General features: G+C 46.5%; 8 protein-coding genes across 8 annotated transcripts; 3 read left to right on the top strand and 5 right to left on the bottom strand.

Moving 5' to 3' along the window:
* Window positions 1-42: 42 nt before the first annotated feature.
* Window positions 43-1,604, bottom strand: BDW70DRAFT_145301 (ATP synthase complex assembly protein ATP12). The gene is made up of 4 exons (XM_073738408.1): window positions 1,263-1,604; window positions 435-1,211; window positions 202-368; window positions 43-137 (listed from the first exon to the last, which is right to left on the bottom strand). Exons 1-3 carry the CDS (start codon window positions 1,567-1,569, stop codon window positions 343-345), a joined length of 1,110 nt encoding a protein of 369 aa, XP_073590977.1. The 5' UTR covers window positions 1,570-1,604; the 3' UTR covers window positions 43-137; window positions 202-342.
* A 694-nt stretch (window positions 1,605-2,298) lies between these two features.
* Window positions 2,299-4,446, top strand: BDW70DRAFT_21853 (putative R3H and G-patch domain protein). Its single transcript, XM_073743524.1, has 3 exons — window positions 2,299-2,688; window positions 2,749-3,871; window positions 3,923-4,446. Exons 1-3 carry the CDS (start codon window positions 2,634-2,636, stop codon window positions 4,383-4,385), a joined length of 1,641 nt encoding a protein of 546 aa, XP_073590976.1. The 5' UTR covers window positions 2,299-2,633; the 3' UTR covers window positions 4,386-4,446.
* On the bottom strand, window positions 4,192-6,355 carry BDW70DRAFT_21889 (putative C2H2 finger domain protein). Its single transcript, XM_073743527.1, has 2 exons — window positions 5,979-6,355; window positions 4,192-5,915 (listed from the first exon to the last, which is right to left on the bottom strand). The coding sequence occupies exons 1-2, from the start codon at window positions 6,092-6,094 to the stop codon at window positions 4,508-4,510; spliced, it is 1,524 nt and encodes a 507-aa protein (XP_073590975.1). The 5' UTR covers window positions 6,095-6,355; the 3' UTR covers window positions 4,192-4,507.
* BDW70DRAFT_21855 (Hemimethylated DNA-binding protein YccV like-domain-containing protein) lies at window positions 5,988-8,534 on the top strand. The gene is made up of 6 exons (XM_073743525.1): window positions 5,988-6,686; window positions 6,735-6,888; window positions 6,936-7,918; window positions 7,968-8,106; window positions 8,167-8,251; window positions 8,303-8,534. Exons 1-6 carry the CDS (start codon window positions 6,274-6,276, stop codon window positions 8,458-8,460), a joined length of 1,932 nt encoding a protein of 643 aa, XP_073590974.1. The 5' UTR covers window positions 5,988-6,273; the 3' UTR covers window positions 8,461-8,534.
* On the bottom strand, window positions 8,534-10,940 carry BDW70DRAFT_21859 (uncharacterized protein). The gene is made up of 5 exons (XM_073743526.1): window positions 10,617-10,940; window positions 10,389-10,569; window positions 10,124-10,339; window positions 9,945-10,077; window positions 8,534-9,887 (listed from the first exon to the last, which is right to left on the bottom strand). Coding segments are annotated over exons 1-5 (1,812 nt in total). The 5' UTR covers window positions 10,619-10,940; the 3' UTR covers window positions 8,534-8,607.
* Window positions 10,941-11,191: 251 nt separating this feature from the next.
* BDW70DRAFT_145285 (WD repeat protein) lies at window positions 11,192-14,020 on the bottom strand. Its single transcript, XM_073738406.1, has 3 exons — window positions 13,618-14,020; window positions 12,896-13,566; window positions 11,192-12,844 (listed from the first exon to the last, which is right to left on the bottom strand). The coding sequence occupies exons 1-3, from the start codon at window positions 13,899-13,901 to the stop codon at window positions 11,262-11,264; spliced, it is 2,538 nt and encodes an 845-aa protein (XP_073590972.1). The 5' UTR covers window positions 13,902-14,020; the 3' UTR covers window positions 11,192-11,261.
* A 231-nt stretch (window positions 14,021-14,251) lies between these two features.
* On the top strand, window positions 14,252-14,637 carry BDW70DRAFT_154407 (DNA-directed RNA polymerase core subunit RPB10; the record flags this gene model as incomplete). The annotated part of the gene is made up of 4 exons (XM_073739845.1): window positions 14,252-14,287; window positions 14,343-14,401; window positions 14,456-14,542; window positions 14,595-14,637. The coding sequence occupies 4 exons, from the start codon at window positions 14,252-14,254 to the stop codon at window positions 14,635-14,637; spliced, it is 225 nt and encodes a 74-aa protein (XP_073590971.1).
* Window positions 14,638-15,062: 425 nt separating this feature from the next.
* Window positions 15,063-17,035, bottom strand: BDW70DRAFT_21839 (Clr5 domain-containing protein). Its single transcript, XM_073743523.1, has 2 exons — window positions 16,759-17,035; window positions 15,063-16,712 (listed from the first exon to the last, which is right to left on the bottom strand). The coding sequence occupies exons 1-2, from the start codon at window positions 16,872-16,874 to the stop codon at window positions 15,104-15,106; spliced, it is 1,725 nt and encodes a 574-aa protein (XP_073590970.1). The 5' UTR covers window positions 16,875-17,035; the 3' UTR covers window positions 15,063-15,103.
* Between the last annotated feature and the right edge of the window lie 2,457 nt (window positions 17,036-19,492).

Raw genomic sequence — 19,492 nt, 5'->3', positions numbered from 1 at the left:
CCCTGGTGAATATGTGATATCTTCTAATAACTTTGAATGACTAGTCCGTCCACAGGAATATGGTTGAGGATTAAGAAACGAACGTGTAAAATAGTGTCGATCTTCTCTAACGCCTGTGGCGCCTTGGCGGCTTCGAGTTGAGCCTTCCATATCCTACGTTCATTGATCACCTGATAGCGAAGCTGAATTACAGGCAACAGGAGCTTGGTTTCGTTGGAAAACCAAAAGAACGCTTACAAGAGTTATTTGCGTATATGCCGTGGTACCGCTTAGTTTATTACCATCACAACTATCGTTGCTCTAAACTCCAATATATGCGGACAGGACAATGCAAGCGAAAATTTATGTATAGTACAACGGCCAGAGTCCTGTGAGGTAACTTCCCCAAGAATGAATAATGATCTATTGAACTCCCGCCACCAAAACAATAACGCTTCCAAGTTGTCTCTTTAGATCCTCCTTATCGACATCGTGTGTATCCTCGACCTCGCCCCACATATCCGTTTGCCATCTGACTTCGAGGCTGGACGCCTCGGCCGCCTCCTCGATCCCAAATCTCTTCTGGCTTAGCTGTTGCAGCTGGCGGAAGTTCTCACTCCATTCCGTTACCAGTCTAACGGCAACCAGGAGGCTTTTGGATGCAAGAATACCCCTTTCAAGGGCTGCAAGGTCATAGGCCTCCAGGCCTTCAACCCACTGTCTGATGATGTCTTTTGTCGCCTGGGACTGGGATGCCGGGAAGATACTGTTCCCATCCAGAACCGGCACTATGTCGATGCCTGGCCATACCTTAGTGCTTAGGAAAGCAATGACATCCTTTGCAACCCTCATCTGAGCTTCCCGGAGCGTTTCCTGTTTTTGTGCTTCCTCGTCCTTGACAGCATGATCTTGCTCAGGTACCCAGCAAAGTAGTGTATCCGTCTCAAGATAACGCATCGCAGTCTTTACTATTTGAGTTCGTATAACTCTCTCCACACCAACACCACCAGCACCACCAGCAGCAGCATCCTCCTGCGCAATATCCGCGGCACGCGCAGTGAGAGAGGTCAAGGGTATCATGTGATTCTTTAAGGCTTGTTGCGCAGCATTCATGACGTCCCATTCTAACGCAATGGCTTGCGCAAGGTGTTGCTTTGTAGATGGTACCGACAGGACACTTTTTGAGGGAGTCCGAACCGGCCGTTTGTCAAGTAAAACCTGGTAATCGCCTCCTGCACAACTGTCAGTTGCAATAATCTTATTTGCATGGAATGAAAAATCACCATCTTTTTGCTTTACGTCAACATCCTTCCAGAACCGCTTCTTCAACACTGTAGCTCTCTTGTTTGGTCGGAGTTGTGGCTCGCTTTCTGCATTTGATTGCTGCGTAGTACGCTTTTCGAACCCGGGGCACGGTGAAGGCGCTTGGGGGGGAGGTCCATGAGCAGTGACCGGATGCGCAATGGCTGCATTTAAAGTCGAAGATTGAAAAGCGCGTAGGCTAGCGAAGTTGTATTGCAGAGCGGTCGAAAGTTGCTGCTGCGGCCGGCCGGCAGAGGTTCGAAAAATTGTTGCCAACATTTTAACCATTCCCGGGAGAGGCGCAATCGCAGCTGAGTGTGATATACGGCTAGTATAAAATGCGCGACTAGGTAATGTCAGTTTGTTACCAGGCTGCCGATCTCAATCTGGCTAATTATCGGATACCTGGGCCGAAGCACTCGCCACAAACGCCACAATCAGTCCAACACTTTCAATAGTTCATGTTTTGCGAAGTACTGAGGTTGGCATTACATCGCCGATGCAGGTAGCTATTCAGAAGACATGAAAAGCACGTTAACAAGTGCAGGTTCAAGAAATTTCAGAAAGGTATCGCTCGCTTTATGGGGGGTGAGTATACTAAAGCTATTGAGCCAGGTCACCGCCTGCAATGTCTTTCTGATCACAATCCCCATGATAAGGATATTGGGTGGCAAGGAACTGTGTTTGGGGAATTTGTGAAGATGTAATATAGGGTTATCAGAGCTATTCTATCATGGAAGATCCATAAGTGAGTTTAGCCAAGATTGTAGATATGTGGTGATTGTGACTGACTGGCCACTATCCTATATATAAACCAAAGTGACTGCCAACAGGTATACATGGTCCCTTAACACCTTGTTTAACTACGAGCATCTTGCGATTAGTGGATTCTTAATGATTCTGTGTAAGTATCACCTAGAAGGGTATGTGAGAGCGTTATGAGTAGAGCAATGTTAACAACAGGGACAAATGACTATGGGTGAACGACCGACTTGAAATTAGGTCCTGGGGAAAGCCAAAACATAAGAAAAATGATTTTGATAGCAAGCGGTTCGTAAGGCGGTGAGGCCTCTTGTACAGAGTATGAGATATTGCCACCTCTGGCCATCAACCGACGGTGCAAATTGGCTTTCACATACGCAACCTTCAAAACCGCATCCCTATGGAACAACATAAGCGTCCCAACACTATAGCTACTGACACTGAGCATTTCGCCCCTGCACCGTGACCTGAAGTGGCGCAGCGATTCATCAGTTTGGTAGATTACCGTGGACTAGCTTCTTCCCGGACTGTTGCCTCTCCATTCTGACCTCTTGGGGCACAAAGCTAGACTTGCATAGTGAACCGCGGCAATGGCTCGCTCGAATAAAGCAAGAGCAAGAAAGGCCAATAAAAACCAAACGAAAGGTTTGCATTCACTATTCCAGAAATAATCACTACCGAGTATACTAATTGGGCGAGATCTAGGACAGAGCCAGCTTTCAATGCAGCAAGAAGCACGAAACACGGAAGGTCGAAATCTATGGTGCTCGAATGTCCAACTTCGCCATCAAATGGTTCATTTTGTGAGCGCAGGCAGTCTTGAACCGGTCTATGAACCCAGACTTGACTCATTAGTCGAAGCCGTTCCAACGAAGGAAGAATCGACGGATGAGATGGTGTCCGAGTCTGTCACAAGCAAAGCTTATGATGATAGATTGGACTCCAACCCAGCCAGTCAAATTATTAAAACGACTAGCCCAAATGCCCCTATCTTGCCACGGTCCCGTACAGCCGGGGATTCAAGTGAAGACGAAATCGTATTCAAGGGCAGGAGGAGGAAGCCAGTGTTGGATCCCTGTAACAGCCCTCTCAACACACATGTTGACGAGAAAATCCCTATAGGGGAGCAGGACGAGGCTTATACGATGCGCTGTAGCAGTGCGTCTACTATCTACGAGGAACGAGAACTTTCAAGTTGGATACCGGTTGGTGGCACTGCTGCTAAAGCTCACCCTGAAGCATCTGATGAGGACGAGATTTTGGCCGACTATATTGCTCACATGGCTGACGACTCTGACGATAATGGCATTACGGAGGATGATGAGCCAACAGCAAATCATTCGCAGGGTTCAGCGCGCGACTCGGAGGAGGTTGATTCTAATGAATCGTCATCAGAGGAGCTAGATGATGATACGATTTACGTTCTCGCAAATCCGTCGCAGTCTGCTCGCAGAAAACCAGAGAAGACGATATTCGCCTCGGCTACCGCTTTCGCGGATGCGTTGGAACAGGATCCATATTACGGGCTCGATGTTATGGATTTCAGTCGATCGAGTTTAAAGAAGAACAAGAGCAAGAACAAGAAATTTATCGATCATCCTGGTTTTGATGGCCTGGACTCCGAGCTGGAAGATGGGTTAGTAAATACCTGGAACAATGACCGGCTAAAGAAAAAAATGAAGAAGAGAGAACGAGAAGAGCTTCGTGCCCAAGGACTACTGGGTCGCCGCAGGAATGACCCGGATCTGAAAATCAAGTATGCGGATGATATAAATATTGAAGAGCTAAAATCTGAGATACGTTTGTTCCTGCTGTCCCCAAAGAATAGGTAGGTTCTCTCACCTGCTCATGGACGATTCTGGATCTAAATAGGGTACAGCTTATCACTTCCCCCGATGACAAAGCACCGCAGAATCCTTGTCCATGACATGGCACATGCTTTGCATCTGTCCTCCCAATCGCGGGGAAAGGGCTCCTCTCGCTTCCCTGTCTTGTCAAAGACATCACGGACACCAAAATATACTAACAAGACAATCTCACAGTTAGACCGGGTATTCTCAAAGGAGAGGTTCAGTTCTCGCGCATTGAAGGCATGGGACAAAGCAAGCGGTCGATCAGGCAAAATTAAGCGCGGCAAAGGCAATGTTTCCTACATGGACGGCGATGTAGTTGGCGCTTCAGCACCGGAAATAGGCGCTGAGAACAAAGGCAGGGCAATGCTAGAGAAAATGGGGTGGAGTACGGGCACGGCACTTGGCGCTGCCAACAACAAAGGCATTCTTTTGCCGGTCGCACATGTAGTGAAGAACTCAAAAGCTGGCCTGGGAGGCGACCGCGTGTAGCGACAGCCTTTGAAGACATCCTTTGCGATTGGGAAGTATAGAGATAACCATAATGGCAGTATCATTACGCCATTTTCTGGTAGATACAGGCTAGACAGTCCTGCATCTAGCAGAAAATGGCGCTATCGCTGTGAGTGCGATTTTATATGGGAGAAGAGCTTATTTCGGGATGCAAAGGAAGCGTTGCAGATAGTGCACTCATGCAATTGAGAGTTTTGGGTTGCAACTTTGGCCTTCTTAGCACGCTTTTGCTTTGCCTTACCCATTTTTTTGAGCGGAGGGTTAGTTTCGTCCAAATCCGTGGCTAATAACTTCTCAGACAATTCTGATATTTGTGCTGTCAGATCTTCCTGGCCAAGTCTCTGCTCCAGAACATTGCTTGGCACGTAGTCGGCTTCATCTTCCTGGGATATCATGTTCTGGAGGCCATACATGCTGTTATGGGAGGCTTGATCAGGAAGACTTGCCGCCGGGGACACGCTATGCTGTACTGCCTCGTTTTTTTCTTCGTGGAAATCGGTGACTGTAACAGGAGCATCTTCATCTGTTTGCACTTCTCTGCCATCAATGACCGCATTTCCCAAATTAAGTTCATCTTCCTCCATCCTCATCTCCCGACGAAGCTGCTTCACCGCTTTGATGTGTTTCTTACTACGCTCGTGAGCATGAAACTGGTTTTGACTCTTGAAAGTTTTGCGGCACACAATGCACTCAATATGCTCCGTCTCAACTTCTTCACTATCTGCCTCGTCTTCTTTAGGACCGTCCTCGGATCTTGCCCAATCTTGTAGAACATGCTCTCGTAACCTAGCCTGATTTGCTGCTCGTGATTTTGTCGCCTGAGAAGCAGCAGACTGGCGGAGAGCTTCACGTTTTTGAGACAGGTTATCCTTATAGATCTTGTAGCGCGGGTCTCGCTTCTTGGCGAAAGCCACAAGGGATCTCACGGCCTCATTAAACTCGCGAATAGCGGCTTCTCGCAAGCGCTTGTTTTCTTTTTCCATCAAACGACGGACTCGGCGGTCTGGAGCCTCGGAGTAACGATAGACGTCCTTCCATGCAAAGGACTTTTTGGTTGAGAAGCTGCCCCATACAGCGTAAAAATCGCGCACAACTTGAGACCCGTCATGGCGAGTCCCAAACGATGGATAGTCAATACTGTCTACACCTTCCCAGCGGCATGCCGTCTCCTCCTCCAGCGCAAGCTGTGCGAACGTCTCGCGGAGGCCACCGTAAAATCCATGAGGCGCATCGGTAAAGTCCATTCGGGGACTGAACTTGGAAAATAACTTCAGAATATCGGCCGAGGTCGTCATGCGGGCGTTATGCGAGTAGTCAGCTGCTTCGTCCCCAGCGTCACCACCTAGAAATGCATCACGGTGCGAGTCATACCACGACCGCTCGTGGGGGTCTGAAAGCACCTCGTAGGCAGATTGGATTTCCGCGAATAGGTTTGTCGCCGCTTCGACATTTCCAAAATTTCTGTCAGGATGTAGTTCAAGAGCTTTCTTTCTATACGCCTTCTTGATCCTGTGAAAATAGCCAATGTATGGTCAGCTCGTTATCTTGCGGGTCTTGTTTGTGGGAACAGACTCTTGGGGCGACGCATTCTGTTCCACGTCGAGAAGTTCATAATAGTCTTTCTTTGCATCTTTCCTTTCGTTGGATACACCAGTGCCTGCTTCGGCTGTCGAGTGGCCTTGGCCCATGGTCTTCAAGAGTTTTGGTCAGCGAGTACAAGTTACTAAGTAGCCGTGGCCCCGTTGCAAGGCTATGGAAGGCGGGGACGGTGCGGCTGTAACATTGGGTCCGAAGCCTGGAGGGTCGCGTCATAATCCCACCTTGCAAACCTGTGAAGCAATGTTGAAGCCAACACTCACCTGGCGGAATGGTTCTGTCTCTCAGCGGATTCCCAGAAGAGATACTCTATAACATACTGTTGTTCTGCAATGCACCAGATTCAGTCGCTCTGGGAAGCACCGCGCGAAGATTTCGTGGCGTCACCAACGAGCCATTATTATGGAGGCACTACTGCCAGACACATTTCAAGTTCTGGGCCAAAGCCCATGATATGCCAACAAAGCTCTTGAACGTTACCCCTGTAGTGGACTGGAAAGCACTTTACATATCTCGACACTTGGTTGATCGCGCCACTAGTCGGCTACTGGACAGTATCCTTATGAGCCAAACCGGGAGAATAGAGAAATTCCGATCTATTGTCAGCTTCGGATATGATGCTAAAGACACCCTTCTACGCAATATTTCAATTGATTCGTCTGCAGAGGACTACCTGGCGAGGAGGTATACGCCTGGAAATTTACACCAAGAATGGGCTAACCTTTGCCATAGATATTACGCCAAAGCGCTTCTTACTAGCCTTCATCGAACCATTGCTATCCCAGCATGGGCGAGTTTGAGAGATGGGAATGAGTTATCGCTTGCTAATGCACTCGGAGCTTTTGATTTGTTCATACCAGAAAGTGGGTTCGGGAACTTCGATGAGGTACGCAGACTCAGACGGCGCCGAATCACTGTCTAAAAGATCCGCAGATTAATGCTAGGCTAAACCAAATATTGTCTGGCTGTCTCCTGGAGTTTCCGGATATACAAAATTTGAGCCCTCGCCAAAAAGCGAGCGCTATCGCGTTCTACTTAAGGTCTCATGATATGACTGGCATTGAACCGGGCCGGGAGTATCACTGCCTGGAACATAACTTTCTTGGAATCGCACTTAATGACCCAGCGCACAACTCATTGCCTTTAATATCGGCAGCGATATATTGCCATGTTGCGCAGATGCTCGGACTAGACGCCCGCCCATGCGGGTTTCCTTTTCACGTCCACGTTATCGTTATACCTCCGTCGGGGTTTGACATTGACGGAAATCCAATAACCACCCCAGGTGAACCCATTTACATGGACCCATTTCGCTCCGATCAGGAGACTCCCACATCGGATTTAAGAACTCAACTGAACTTTCTGGGGGCCTCGCCACTAGAACAGGTTGCTTTCATGGGTGAATCTGAGACTTCTGAGATTGTCCTACGCTGCAGCAAGAATATCTTGAACTCAATCCAGCGTAGGAATCAGTCCTCTAACATTGACGCGGTATGCGCGCGATATGCCGCACTTTGGTCCTCTCTGCTACTCTCGAACCACCTTCGACCAGCCGAGCTGCAACATCACCTCCTTTGGTTGATGGAGCTAGTAGCCACTGACTTCCCTTGTGATATTCATCTTGTCGAGAGGTATATTGCCTCTATATTCCGCGGTACACCAGAGGTTGAACATATCCTTGAGAGCCTTCATGTCATACGTGCTGTCGATGAGATACCGAAACAGGTGAAGCGGCGGTCTTCTGAACACAGGGGTGTGAAGTATCACATTGGTCAAGTATTTAGACATCGCCGTTACAACTATACGGCTATAATCACAGGTTGGGATGCAGAATGCGGCGCTGGCGAGCAATGGATGAGGAGAATGGGTATTGATCATCTCCAGAGCGGAAGACATCAAAGTTTCTACCACGTAATGTAAGGCGTCCTTAATGTGATGTTACATGGTACTAACAGCCCCCCTCAGTGTAGAAGACAAGAGTGTCCGATACGTTGCAGAGGAAAACATTCAACTCATATCACCGACAGTCTCAGAACTGTCTCCGACGCTTGTTGCTGTGGCAGGGAAATATTTTAAGCGGTGGGATAGTTCATCGCGAGAGTTCGTGAGTAATATCAAAGACGAGTATCCTGATGATTAGACTGAAATTCCTATGGTTGCAAAGTGGAAATATTACTTATGTTCTCTCTACAAGTACTTGACTCACCAAACACTGTTCCGCCTCGAACGTGGAATTGGTTATCAGCAATGTGAAGCTATTCTTAATCAGCCAGGTCGTAGCTTACTCATGCTATCTCTAGGGAAGATATCCGGGCAGGGCATCTTTGCATCGAGAACGGCGAAATTGGTCAGGACGAAGAAACCTAATCAAAACCTTTCTCAATCTAATTTCTCAATCTATTGTAAGCCCGCTCTTGGACTTTCACAAATCCAAATTACCTTGTTACCCAAGTCCTAGACATTTGATTTGAACTAGTTCTAGACTATACAACGTCTGAAGACGGTCACATTCCTGTGCACGGTAAGCGGGTTCCGCTACATGCAGATGCGTGAACATGGGTTCCACAGCAACAGCCAGGTACTAGTGCAGAGTAACTTGACTGAACTATGTGTGTAACACAATGGAATCTCGGTTCAGCCCCTCTTCGACATGAAAACCAAATACGTGGCGATACAGGTCATACAGCCAGAGATACTGTCCACTTTGGGCCATTAGCTTAACCGCCCTAGCTATATCCATTGCGCTCACCCTGGTTGAAGGTCCGATAGTCTGAAAAGCTGGCTCGTAAGCCACCAACGCCTTGTAATTATTCAGAAGAGATACCTGCCAAGGGGCGGACCCAAACGCGTCAGACGAGATTGATTTGACAAACGACATAAAGCCCTGTGCTCCATTGCGCTGGAAGCCGTTGTTCAAAGCTGCCTTGGCTATCAGTGCTCTGAGGCTGTTGACTTTCAAATCGTTAGAGAGTGTTATAACGGTATTTGTTGATGTTCTCGAGCCTTGAGATCTCTCTGAGGTACTTGATGTGATTGATGACCAATTAGCGTATGGAGCTATATTCCGACGCTGGCCGAGAACAAATATATTTTGAACGGGCCCTTCTTCGGGGGAGGTAGTACCGAGATCTTCGAATATTGTAGTCGGTGTCTCGGGTTCGCGTCTCGTAGTGGCAATCTCAACTGTATCGGAACGTTGAGCTTCTGCTGCCACAAAGGTTGCCTGACTTGGTCGAGGTGTTCCACGGTCAGAATTCCGTAGGCTTCTCTGGGTCCACCCTTCTCGGAAGATATCACAAAGCTCCCAGCAGGCCTGGACTGCCGAGCCAAGCAGTTCTTCATCCAGCGATCGTCCTTCTTTTTTGCTTTGGCGTATACTGAACAGCATTTCGGCCAATGACCAGCAGGCGCTTAAGAGCGAGTCTGTCTCCGGCACACGATTTCGCTGTTTCATTAGCCGGTGGCATAATGTGATGTAGAAGTCCAGGGTTCTTTCCCTAAATGCGTCTGGTAGATTACGGTCGTGTGTGTTATAGAGATGATTATTGAGCTCAAAACTGACGCGAAGAACAGAGTCCGAAATCTCATTTTCGCGAGTTCTAGCCTCAAACAGAGTCTGACAAAAGTCGCGGCAGAGGTCAAGTGTTGGGTTAATTTGGGATGTATCATTATCATTGAGTTGACAGTATAACTGTTGACACAACCGCCAGCATGATTTCCAGGCGTCATCCTGGTTTCCGACGAGGAAGCTAGCTCGCTCTCGGTGGATTGAGCTTAGGGTGGCTAGAGTGTTGCAAAGCGACCAGCACTCAACAAGGGCGGCCTGCAGTGCTGTGATCTCGCTCAGTGACGGATTTTTCGGGAAGTGGCCGACCTCCGGTATGTCTAATCACGCTGTTGATTAACCTGAACGGCTAGTCGGACTAGAAGCATGACACTCACCTTCCAGATTTCTTGAGAGGGGTCTCCTGTCGTTCTCGTCAAAATCATGCCGTGTTTGTGCGCGCGGTGTCGCTCTTTCAGACCAGTCCTTGACAGGCTCGACGCTGGTGGTCAATGGAGGAGGCGATATCGTCTAGAGAAGTCAGCAATATCCTGCTCGTCTAGAGAGTCCATCATACCTTAGTGACTCGCTCCTCTTCTGCTGGTGTGACCTTGATGCTCATAGGAGACCCTGAAGAGGCAGCGCCATGGTCTCGAGAGATACTCGAGTTAGATGATTGTTGGACATTCAATACGAGATCACCGAAGCCAATTGGAGCATGTATCACAGACTTTGGTTCGACTTCATGAGAATTCTCCCTGGAATGACTTGGGCTTGAATTTGTAGTTTGTACCTAACAAGTTAAGGTCAGTACGCGAAGCCCATATAAGACGCAGACGTACCGTTAGTTTCTCTTGAGGAATAAGCGTTTGCGGTGCTGGTGTAAGCAAACTCCATGGTCCATATTGTTCGTCAGTGTCGTTTGGCTCATAAAAATCCCTATTTGTTGCTGGTATTGTTGAAGATGGATGCGAGTTATCAAGGGGCCCAGGGGCTGGTTCGGTGAGACGTTGCTCAACTGACCTGCGATTATTAGATAATGCTTGCCTAGAATCTGGATTCTCTCTTACATTCTGAAAGTACCTAGAACCGTTAAACAACAGCACTGCAGTATCAGATACGACCAGGTCTAATGATACGGTAGGTAGTCTGATCGACTGAGCAGCTGCTACATAAAAACTAGCACATGGCTTCATGACGCTGCCATCGGCAAGTCAACCCAAATGATTTTGGAACAGCCTCACAAGAGATGGACAGACAAGGATTAGTGATGAGGTGGTTCATATTTCCGAATTCTCTTTCCCTCGATGGCGGTCATTCCCCGCACCGAAGCGCGCGGCTGATCTTGACTAGGATCAGACCGCTGCCCAGCTTGAGTATGGACTCAGGCCTAGACTAGTCAGTTTCTTTGGTGTCTTGAGCCTACGCATAAAACGCAACGTAATTTGTGACGGTTAGTGGATCAATTTCTTGAGATTTGTACTTAGAAGATAGCAGCAGTCTTGCGGTGCTGCAAACTGCAAGCTGTGCTTTCTTTGTCGCCGTGGCCTCTGTGGCATATGCTGCCTAGTCCTGCCTTGTCTGACTGGATTAAATGGATACAATTCTGTTATGAACAGTGTCTACTCATTCAGGCCAGAGAATGTACATCGCGAAATACCGCTACCTTTATGTCATCACATATATCTAGCTGATAGACATACTCTGATTGTGTTCTATACAGACAGAGCTTTAACGAGGTCACAAAAGACGACGCGTGAAGGAGGTAGAACAAAAGGAGGTGTATCGCCAAAAACACTTGCCAGCCCAATGCTTCCCATAGGTGGCGCATTACCCTCCGAATGCTGTGGTTTCCCAGATAATTGGCGCCCAAACAAACCCTCCCACCCAAAGTCTGGGAGCTCAATCAAGCTGTCCGTGCGATTGACCTCCAGGGCTTTGCTTGTACAACAAATTTGTTGTACATGGGCCCCGGCATCCACAATAATATAGTTGGCTGAATGCGAGTTTGAGAGCAGCGTCACGGGCTCTTTGGCGAGTCTTAAGCGCGAAAGCAGTGTTACAGTGTCAATGTCAAATATCCGTACCATAAACCCAGACTTGCGGGACTTTCTTGAAGCCGTCTTCTTCTGTGTTCGTGAAGCCGTAGCGAACGTCCGCGTTCTGGAATTCACAGCTAGCAGCTGGCAGTCGTGTTGCATGTCTGGAGACTCTATTGTCCTTACAGCATCATTGACTGTATCCCATATGAACAGTGAACGACTAGTAGCAACGATCAGATGGCAGCCCAGAAAAGCAGCCGCGCAAATGTCGCCAGTATAAAGTCCAACCTTGCTATATCTGACACTGCAACTTCGTACATCGACGAGGAGGGTGAGGCTAGGGGTTGTGGACGTTGGCCGCAGAGACACCGCGAGAACTGATCCATCCTCAGAGAAGCAGACTGAGGCAGACCTCAAAAGACAGTCAGCAGGCAGATAACCTTTCAAATCGAGCGTATTTCGACACTTCCAGGTTTCCGCAGGCTTTTTTGGCAGACTAACATGACGCCAGAGACGCAGCAGTCCATCTGATCCAGTAGTCGCAAACTCGTGACTGTCTGGTCGTGAAGCAATACTGAGAACAGTTGCGGATTCACCTGTGGGTTGATGTGGACTGTCAATGCGGGTGACTAATTGCCAAAGTGAGGATGGCTCATCCCAGCGCCAGAATTTAAGGTAAACCTCATGCATTTGGTTTGTTGTTATGTTAAGAGCCTCGACATCTTCGGGATTAGGACTCCAGCTATCGATAGTAGCCATCCATTTCCCATCTTCAGAAATGCTGAGATGCTTTATGTCAGGAGTGAGGATATGGGACCCATCGGGACCGATGTTCAATGTCGTTGTGTTAGTACGGGCGAGAGCCTGACGTGATATATGGACCCCTGAGCGAATGTCATAGGTCTGCAGAACCGAAGCACTTGCTGAAGTAATGCCCTCCTGTGTGAGTTGGTGAGAAGCTGGTACAGTCAGCAGAAGTTGCTCTGGATGCTGCGGGTGCACAACTGCAACTGTCTTGCATTTGTTTGCTAGACGAGCGACTTGCAGACTAGTTATTGTAGAAATGGGCTGCAATTCTCTTGCCGACAAAACCACAACACGATTATCGGCCAGCCTCACAGCGTAGAAGTTACCACTTTCGGAAACAACTATATTGCAAATTGGAGAAGACAAATGAGGGAGGAACTGCTTCCGGCTGGTATCTAATTGCCAAAGTACCATGACTGACTCGTGACCGCCTGATAGGACGTAATTACCTTTATTTCAGTTAGCTTTTTTTTTTCTGTGAATAGTAAGAGACGACCAACCATCTTTTGACCAGCGAACAGCTGTGACAGGGTCTCGATGCCAATGTAGTCGTCTGGGTGGGTTCTTAAGCGTGGAACCCAGAATATGATATATCAAGATAGAACCGTCAGCACCCCCAAGTGCAAGGTCAAATTCCGGTCCAGCACCCCATATATCAACACAGGTAACAGTGGAAGCTAGTTTGACCTCCTTCCACACGAACTTGTGCGACTCAGAGCCTTGAGTGGAGCAAGAAGTGCCAAGAAAAACACAGGCGCCACCATATACCACCAAAAAGCCATCGCATACTCTGAAATTGTCGACTTTGGCATTGGTTTCGAGTATGACAGTGCTCTGCGGCTTCTCATTATTCAGTGGCGTGACCGCTAATTCTCTCTTTCCATCCTTGCGCTTCCGTAGTGAAAATAATGTATCAGAGGAAGAATCGTATACAATATCAACTGCGATAATTCGGGGTGCCGTGTCCCAATGTGCAACTTGTTTGTTGGAAGGCCAATCCCATTCGCTCACGGACCCGGATAATGTAATGATATAAAGACGGTCATGGTTTGTGGAGGAAAGTCTATACCCAGCCACGCTATCGCCGGAGCCTACTTCTAGGACACGGAAGAGACGAGAAGTTGCAACTGAATAAACGTGGACCGAGGTTTCGACTCCGAGGAAAAGATATCTACATCGAAATTAATCAACAGTAACGTCATAGAAGTGAGGGAGTACATACTGCTCGTCAGGCGTAAGAACAGGATCTGTGTTTGTGAAATGGCCGGCGATGGGCCGGGACAAAGTCCAAGTTGGAACCTCTGTTGGAACTTCGGCTGCTTCAATGAATTGTTGTGAGATTTCAAAGGCATTCGAATCTTTGAGGACTTTCCCTGTTTCGTTGTCTGTGGAGGTTCGACGTCGCTTTGCCCGATCGCCTTCGGATCTTACGTTGTCAAAACCTGCACCACTTGCCCGTGATCGTTTCGTAAGCCGCACCGGACTCGAATTGTCTTTTGTCGACATAATGAAGTGTGAACAATACTATGCCTAAAGTCGAGAAGCTGAGTTTAACCAGCACTCCAGGCACGGTATATGAATGAGATAAATAGTACTCAAGCCTTAGCTTTGCTTCGGATTAAGAAAAAATCTCTTTTTAAGTCTAAAGAGTCTGGAGGTTAACTCCTGCACCCAATCCTTACTGGGCGACAAGTTGGCGCCAATCCGACCTAGGTTAGCGGCCTTCCGCAAGTGGGCCCTTGCATAAAAGGTACACGGGACACCGCCTTCGAGAAGCATTCTGAGCATCATTTCCACGGCCCCATCGACCTAAATCGCTTGCTATTTCTCGTTCTTGTACTCTATTGTTCGACACGATGATAATTCCGGTTCGGTGCTTCTCCTGCGGCAAGGTACTGTGACTCACATAATGTGCCAGACTTACTACTGACATGCCATCATATTTAGGTTGTTGGCGATCTCTGGGAGCGATACCTACAGCTTCTTGACGAGGGTATCCCCGATGGGTCAGTATTTTCATGGGCTTTTATATTACCTGTCTAAAACTTGCGGACCTCTAGAGACGCTATGGATCAACTCGGGTGCAAGCGCTATTGCTGTCGCCGAATGGTCATGACACACGTTGACTTGATTGAAAAGCTTCTGCGGTAAGCATTTCGAGTTATTAGGTGACTAAAATGTTTACTTATGCACTATTAGATATAATCCTACTGAAAGAGATCGAGCCAAAGCCCAAGTATAATTGCTTCAATATCAGCCACAGCAACTGACAAGCGGCGCTTTCGGCGGTTGAATTCTGCCAGCGCGGGTCGCAACATTTATCGCCACCGGTTTTTACCGACCCTCAAAATGTATCAGCACTACGAATAACTGGCTTGATGAGCGGTCAATTCTAAAGCTGGCGCAAGATCTCTTCCATGCCTTGTGCTCGGGCATCCCCGACGCCCAAAATATCGTCTCAGGCGATTGAGCATCATTTTATTCTTCTTGCATGGGGACATCGTGTTGATAGAGCAAGAAATAATGGTCACGGCACTGTACTGCTTTCAATAATTCAGTTACCATACATAGCACAAGGATTGAGCATTCGGAAAGCACAGAATTTCAGTCAAAACACTTATTCCTGACAAGTAGCGTCTGAATGTGATATTTCACATAGCTGAATCTGGCCCAGGATACCTCGCGCCAGGACAAAAGGGATGACAAGGTTATCCTCGACTCAAGCAAAAGGCGAACACTGCTTTTCGCCCTTGGAGATGGGCCATATATCCGTAGAGTTCGTTGTCATCATTTATGGAGAATGTGGCATTGTTTTCGTTCGTGTCTCCGTCGAAAGCTTCGACTTTGACAACGATTGAATCGGGAAACCTGGCAGAAACCAGCTGCCGTAGTTCAGTTGCTGATTTAGTTGACAGCTTATCAACCCATGGCTTAGAGTCCGCATGCAATTCACTTTCGGGGCTGATGCTAAGATAAACTGTCATGGGCATGATAGTCGAATCCAACATGGAATCAACGTATCCAAATGCATTTCCAGGATCGTGGTGAACAGTCGAGGTAAATGACGTGTTATTTGCAGCCTGCAAGAGCGAGGGATCAATTTGCATGTCGCCAAGGTCGCTGGAAGTGATAGGTGCACTGGCTAGAGCCTCGGACGCAAGTGAGCTGATGCCATTTGAAATGTCACAGTCAAATGGGCCAGCAAGATCAGTGTTCCCTCTCTCAGCGACGCGAATGCTAGGGGTAGCGGCCTGTCGCCTACGGGATGGGTCTCTTTTGGTTTGATCATCGCGAAGGCGCTTCATAACATCACGACACAAGACTTCCAGCGCCCTCAACTTTGTGGCATGCTTGGGATCTGCGGGTCCTGGGGCAAGAACGCGCTGAAGAAGCTCAGAACCCTGAACCCACTGCTCCTTGAGCTCCTTCCAATGCTCATCGCCCGCTTCCAACTTACTTGTGAAGTGATCGTTTCTCAGTGTATTGTAAAATGCATTGCGGATTTGACGGCTCTCTTCCGGATTAATACCAAGCACATTCTTCGCCTCAGCAATGGTCATGCGCCTTTCCAGTGTCCTCATTCGTTTGGTAACATCGGTACATACAACATCAAGAGCGAGAGATTTGGCTTCGAGTTGATCGGGGTCGTCCCAGAAAACACGTTGCAGATGTTCGGAATTCTGGATCAAGGTATTCTTTGCCTCTTGCCATTTCTCAGGCCCCGCAATGGTTTTCTTGATGAAGCCTGCCTTCTCGCAGATACTCTGAAATTGGTCTCTAATTTGGCGGTACCCGGCGTTGTCAAGTTTGAGGTATTTTTTGCTCTCGTCAATGGTGGTCTCAGACGGGAAACGTGGGGGCCCTGGGGGGTCGGCTGGTAAACCAGCCCATCCCCTTGTGCGTCGACGCCGCTTTCTAGCAGCCCAACGTTCGGCACTCTCCGCTTGTAAACGATCAAGCCGCTCCTTGCGTTTCAGCGCAGCCTCAGACGAGAGTGCGACGTCCTGAGGATCTGGTTGATACTCTTGCAACGCTAATAGACTGTCGTCTTCAGTTTGAGCAGAACTTAGCGCCACCTGTTGTGCTTTGGTCCCATTGGGAACTCGGAGTAGCCAACGGTTTTTGGCCCGCACTCTCATCAATTCGCGTTCTTTTATCTGGAAGCCCTCTTCGTTAAGGATCCGAAGCATATCACGCTGGCTAGTATTTGTCTCCCAAAGTTGCTTAACGCGGGTAACAAGCTGCAGGTTTTTATGTGCTGGATTCTGCTTTGAAGGAAAGCCCCATCGTTTGAATTGTGTCTGAAATGCGCGTTTACTAGTAGGTCAGCAAAATAAATATCAAGATTTAGTGAAATGCTTACCTTGGAGAAAATTGATACACGTTTCTCATGTACTCCATGATCTCCTCCAAAGCTTTTCTATCTTTGATGTACATCTGATAGCATATCTCGCGCTTTCCATCCCAGTCGTAAACCATGATGAGACACGCTCCCTCCAAGATGGAGGTGCGCTCTGGGGCGAGCCCAGGGTTCACTTCCGCGGGTGAAGTTTTAAATGAAATAGCAGGTGTGGAGCACCCGCAACGCGTATGTTGTCGCTCCTGTGCACCGTAGTGGTAGTCGCAATGCTGAGTTGCTACAAGTGCAAATCCTGCACGCCGTAGTAGTGAGTGAGATCTCAGGTGACCAAGGCCGTGGTGGCCTAATGGTATGCACGTGATTTAAAGGGGTCGCCAAAATGATAATAAGTCTAGGGAAGCTTACTTTGCCACATCGCTGGGCCTGACCGCTAAAGACACCTTCATAGAATTCACATGTATATTATCATAATCTTTAATCATCTTACCTTCTAAAGTCTGAACCTTTGTCAGTTCATAATAAGCTATTTTGTTTGCCGTCAACCTCATTATTGTGGCCGTCCTCCACATGGCGCCTGTGTCCAGCGCTCAGAAACAAGAGAGATCTGTAACAATCTTCCACAATCCCAAGACTGTTCCATGATGTAAGGAACATTGCTCGAAGCTTAGTTATAGATGGTCAGCAGCTTAGCTAACATGATCCCTGGCCAGTCTGCCCACCTTATTAAAATTAGATGTAACCAATATTAGTAAAGCTATCTCTATTTACTAATGAATATATAAAACAGTTTGTACTATAGTGACTCTTAATAAGAGAAGATGATGTGTATTATTGGTGGTTGGGCTACCAGGGCTAAAAGATATCTACCCTGTTAAAGACAGTAAACGCAGGGAGAAATAGGCAGTAATAGAGATATTAGGCAATACAGGCAAACATAGTTACTTGATAACCACGAATGGTAATGAAATGTATGTTATTTAGAGACTTATTATGTAAAAATATTAGGGGACATAGTTAGATAGATCTTCCTCTCTAAATGTGCTGTTTCTACAAGAAGGAATCTTTAAAGGAGAGAACGGGTTAGGAGGAGCAGAAGGGGTAGGAGCTACATGACTACAGCCATGTATGCCATGTGCTGCATATTATGGGGTTAACTTAGAACAGTACCTCCCTGCCTACTCAGCTGTCAGAATGACCGAGCGACGTCAGCCAATCGACCAGCTGTGCCGCAGCTAGCGTGTGACAAAGCACGGAGAAAATATAAGCCGAGCCGGTCATAGCCCTGACTCTGATGCCAAGAAGATATGGGCATAGCCATCCGAGCCTTTGACTATGACGGCCCTGAGGAGAGTAGAGCCAACATAGCCGGAGACTATGATGGATAGGGTGATACGGAGTATTTAAGGACGCTCATTTACCATGTAATTAGTTTTGTACTTCGTGTCTTATTCTCGGAATAACCAAGATAGCCAACATTGTCAACGTTATCAAGTTCATTGCATTTCACCTTACCTTCCTTGTCTGATCTCAGAATATCCTTAGGACCTGTTGAGCCCGACTCCTAAGAAGGACTCTTTTGGCCTTATCTGACAAAAAGGTCTTAGCTAAAATATATTTATTCTTGCCTTGAAGGAGCTGCCAAAACAAATATTACTATTTTTTATAAGCTAGAATTAAAGAATACTTCTTCTAAACCTTAAGCCCTTATTAATAGGCTTAATATCCCATATAAAGAATATAATTACAAGGATAAGGCTATCCAGGGACTGTATATTATTTAATAAAAAAAATAAATTATTTATAGTTTTTTACCCCTAATTTAAGAGAGAGATTACAAATACTAAAGCTAAATTATAGGAAGATTCTTCTAAGATTTTATTTTTAGAATATACTCAAAGTTAAAGATCTATCTAATTAGCTACTTAAACTTAGACCTCTAAAACTATATAAACTTTGCTTCTAAGTATAAAGAGATAAGTAATTGGATAGAGTTTTTAGAGAATAAAAAAAATAAAAACTAGTTAGCAAAGCTAAGATAGGAATTAATCTTATTTTTATAATTCTCTTAGCTACTACTACCTGGAGAGAAGATATAATAAAATAGGAATTTATTATAACTATAAATACTAATCCTACTTATACTAGAAAGAATAGAAATAATATCTCTTAAAATAACTAGAAGACCAAGCTCTGCTTGGGAAACAAGTTAAATAAGTAATTAAGAATAAAATTAATATTTGTTAGAGAAAAGGAAAATAGTTAAGATACAGAAAAGAAAAGATAGTTATTTCTAGTATTATTATATCTTTAACCAACTTTCTATATGCCTGTTTAAGTAGACTAAAAAACACCTATATTAAGAGACTGAAAAAGATAAGATATATAAGAAGGTATATAAAGATGAATTATTATATTTTCCTTGTAAAATATATCAAAATCTATAGTTTGATAGCAAGAATAACTATCAAGAATAAGTAGCTACTTAATACTAGTTATAGACTACTAAGACAATGGCTCAAAGACTACTTTTGGCTATTAAAGGCCTATTTTATCTGTAGTCTAACTATTCTTACTTGTTAAAAGTATCCAGTCTTTAAGAAGCCCTAGTTCTTGGTACCAAGCAGCCTGATATTCCTTGGCCTTTAAGATAACTAACTACTAGTAGTATTAAAATCCTCTTAGAGCTTATATATTTATTATTATAACCTATTCTTGATTCTCTTGGATAACTATACAA

Source organism: Aspergillus foveolatus, assembly GCF_047715535.1.
Source record: "Aspergillus foveolatus strain CBS 279.81 unplaced genomic scaffold BDW70scaffold_134, whole genome shotgun sequence".
Taxonomy (NCBI): domain Eukaryota; kingdom Fungi; phylum Ascomycota; class Eurotiomycetes; order Eurotiales; family Aspergillaceae; genus Aspergillus; species Aspergillus foveolatus.
The sequence above is the reverse complement of the archived record's forward strand: the minus strand, read 5'-3'. Positions and strand labels throughout refer to the sequence as shown.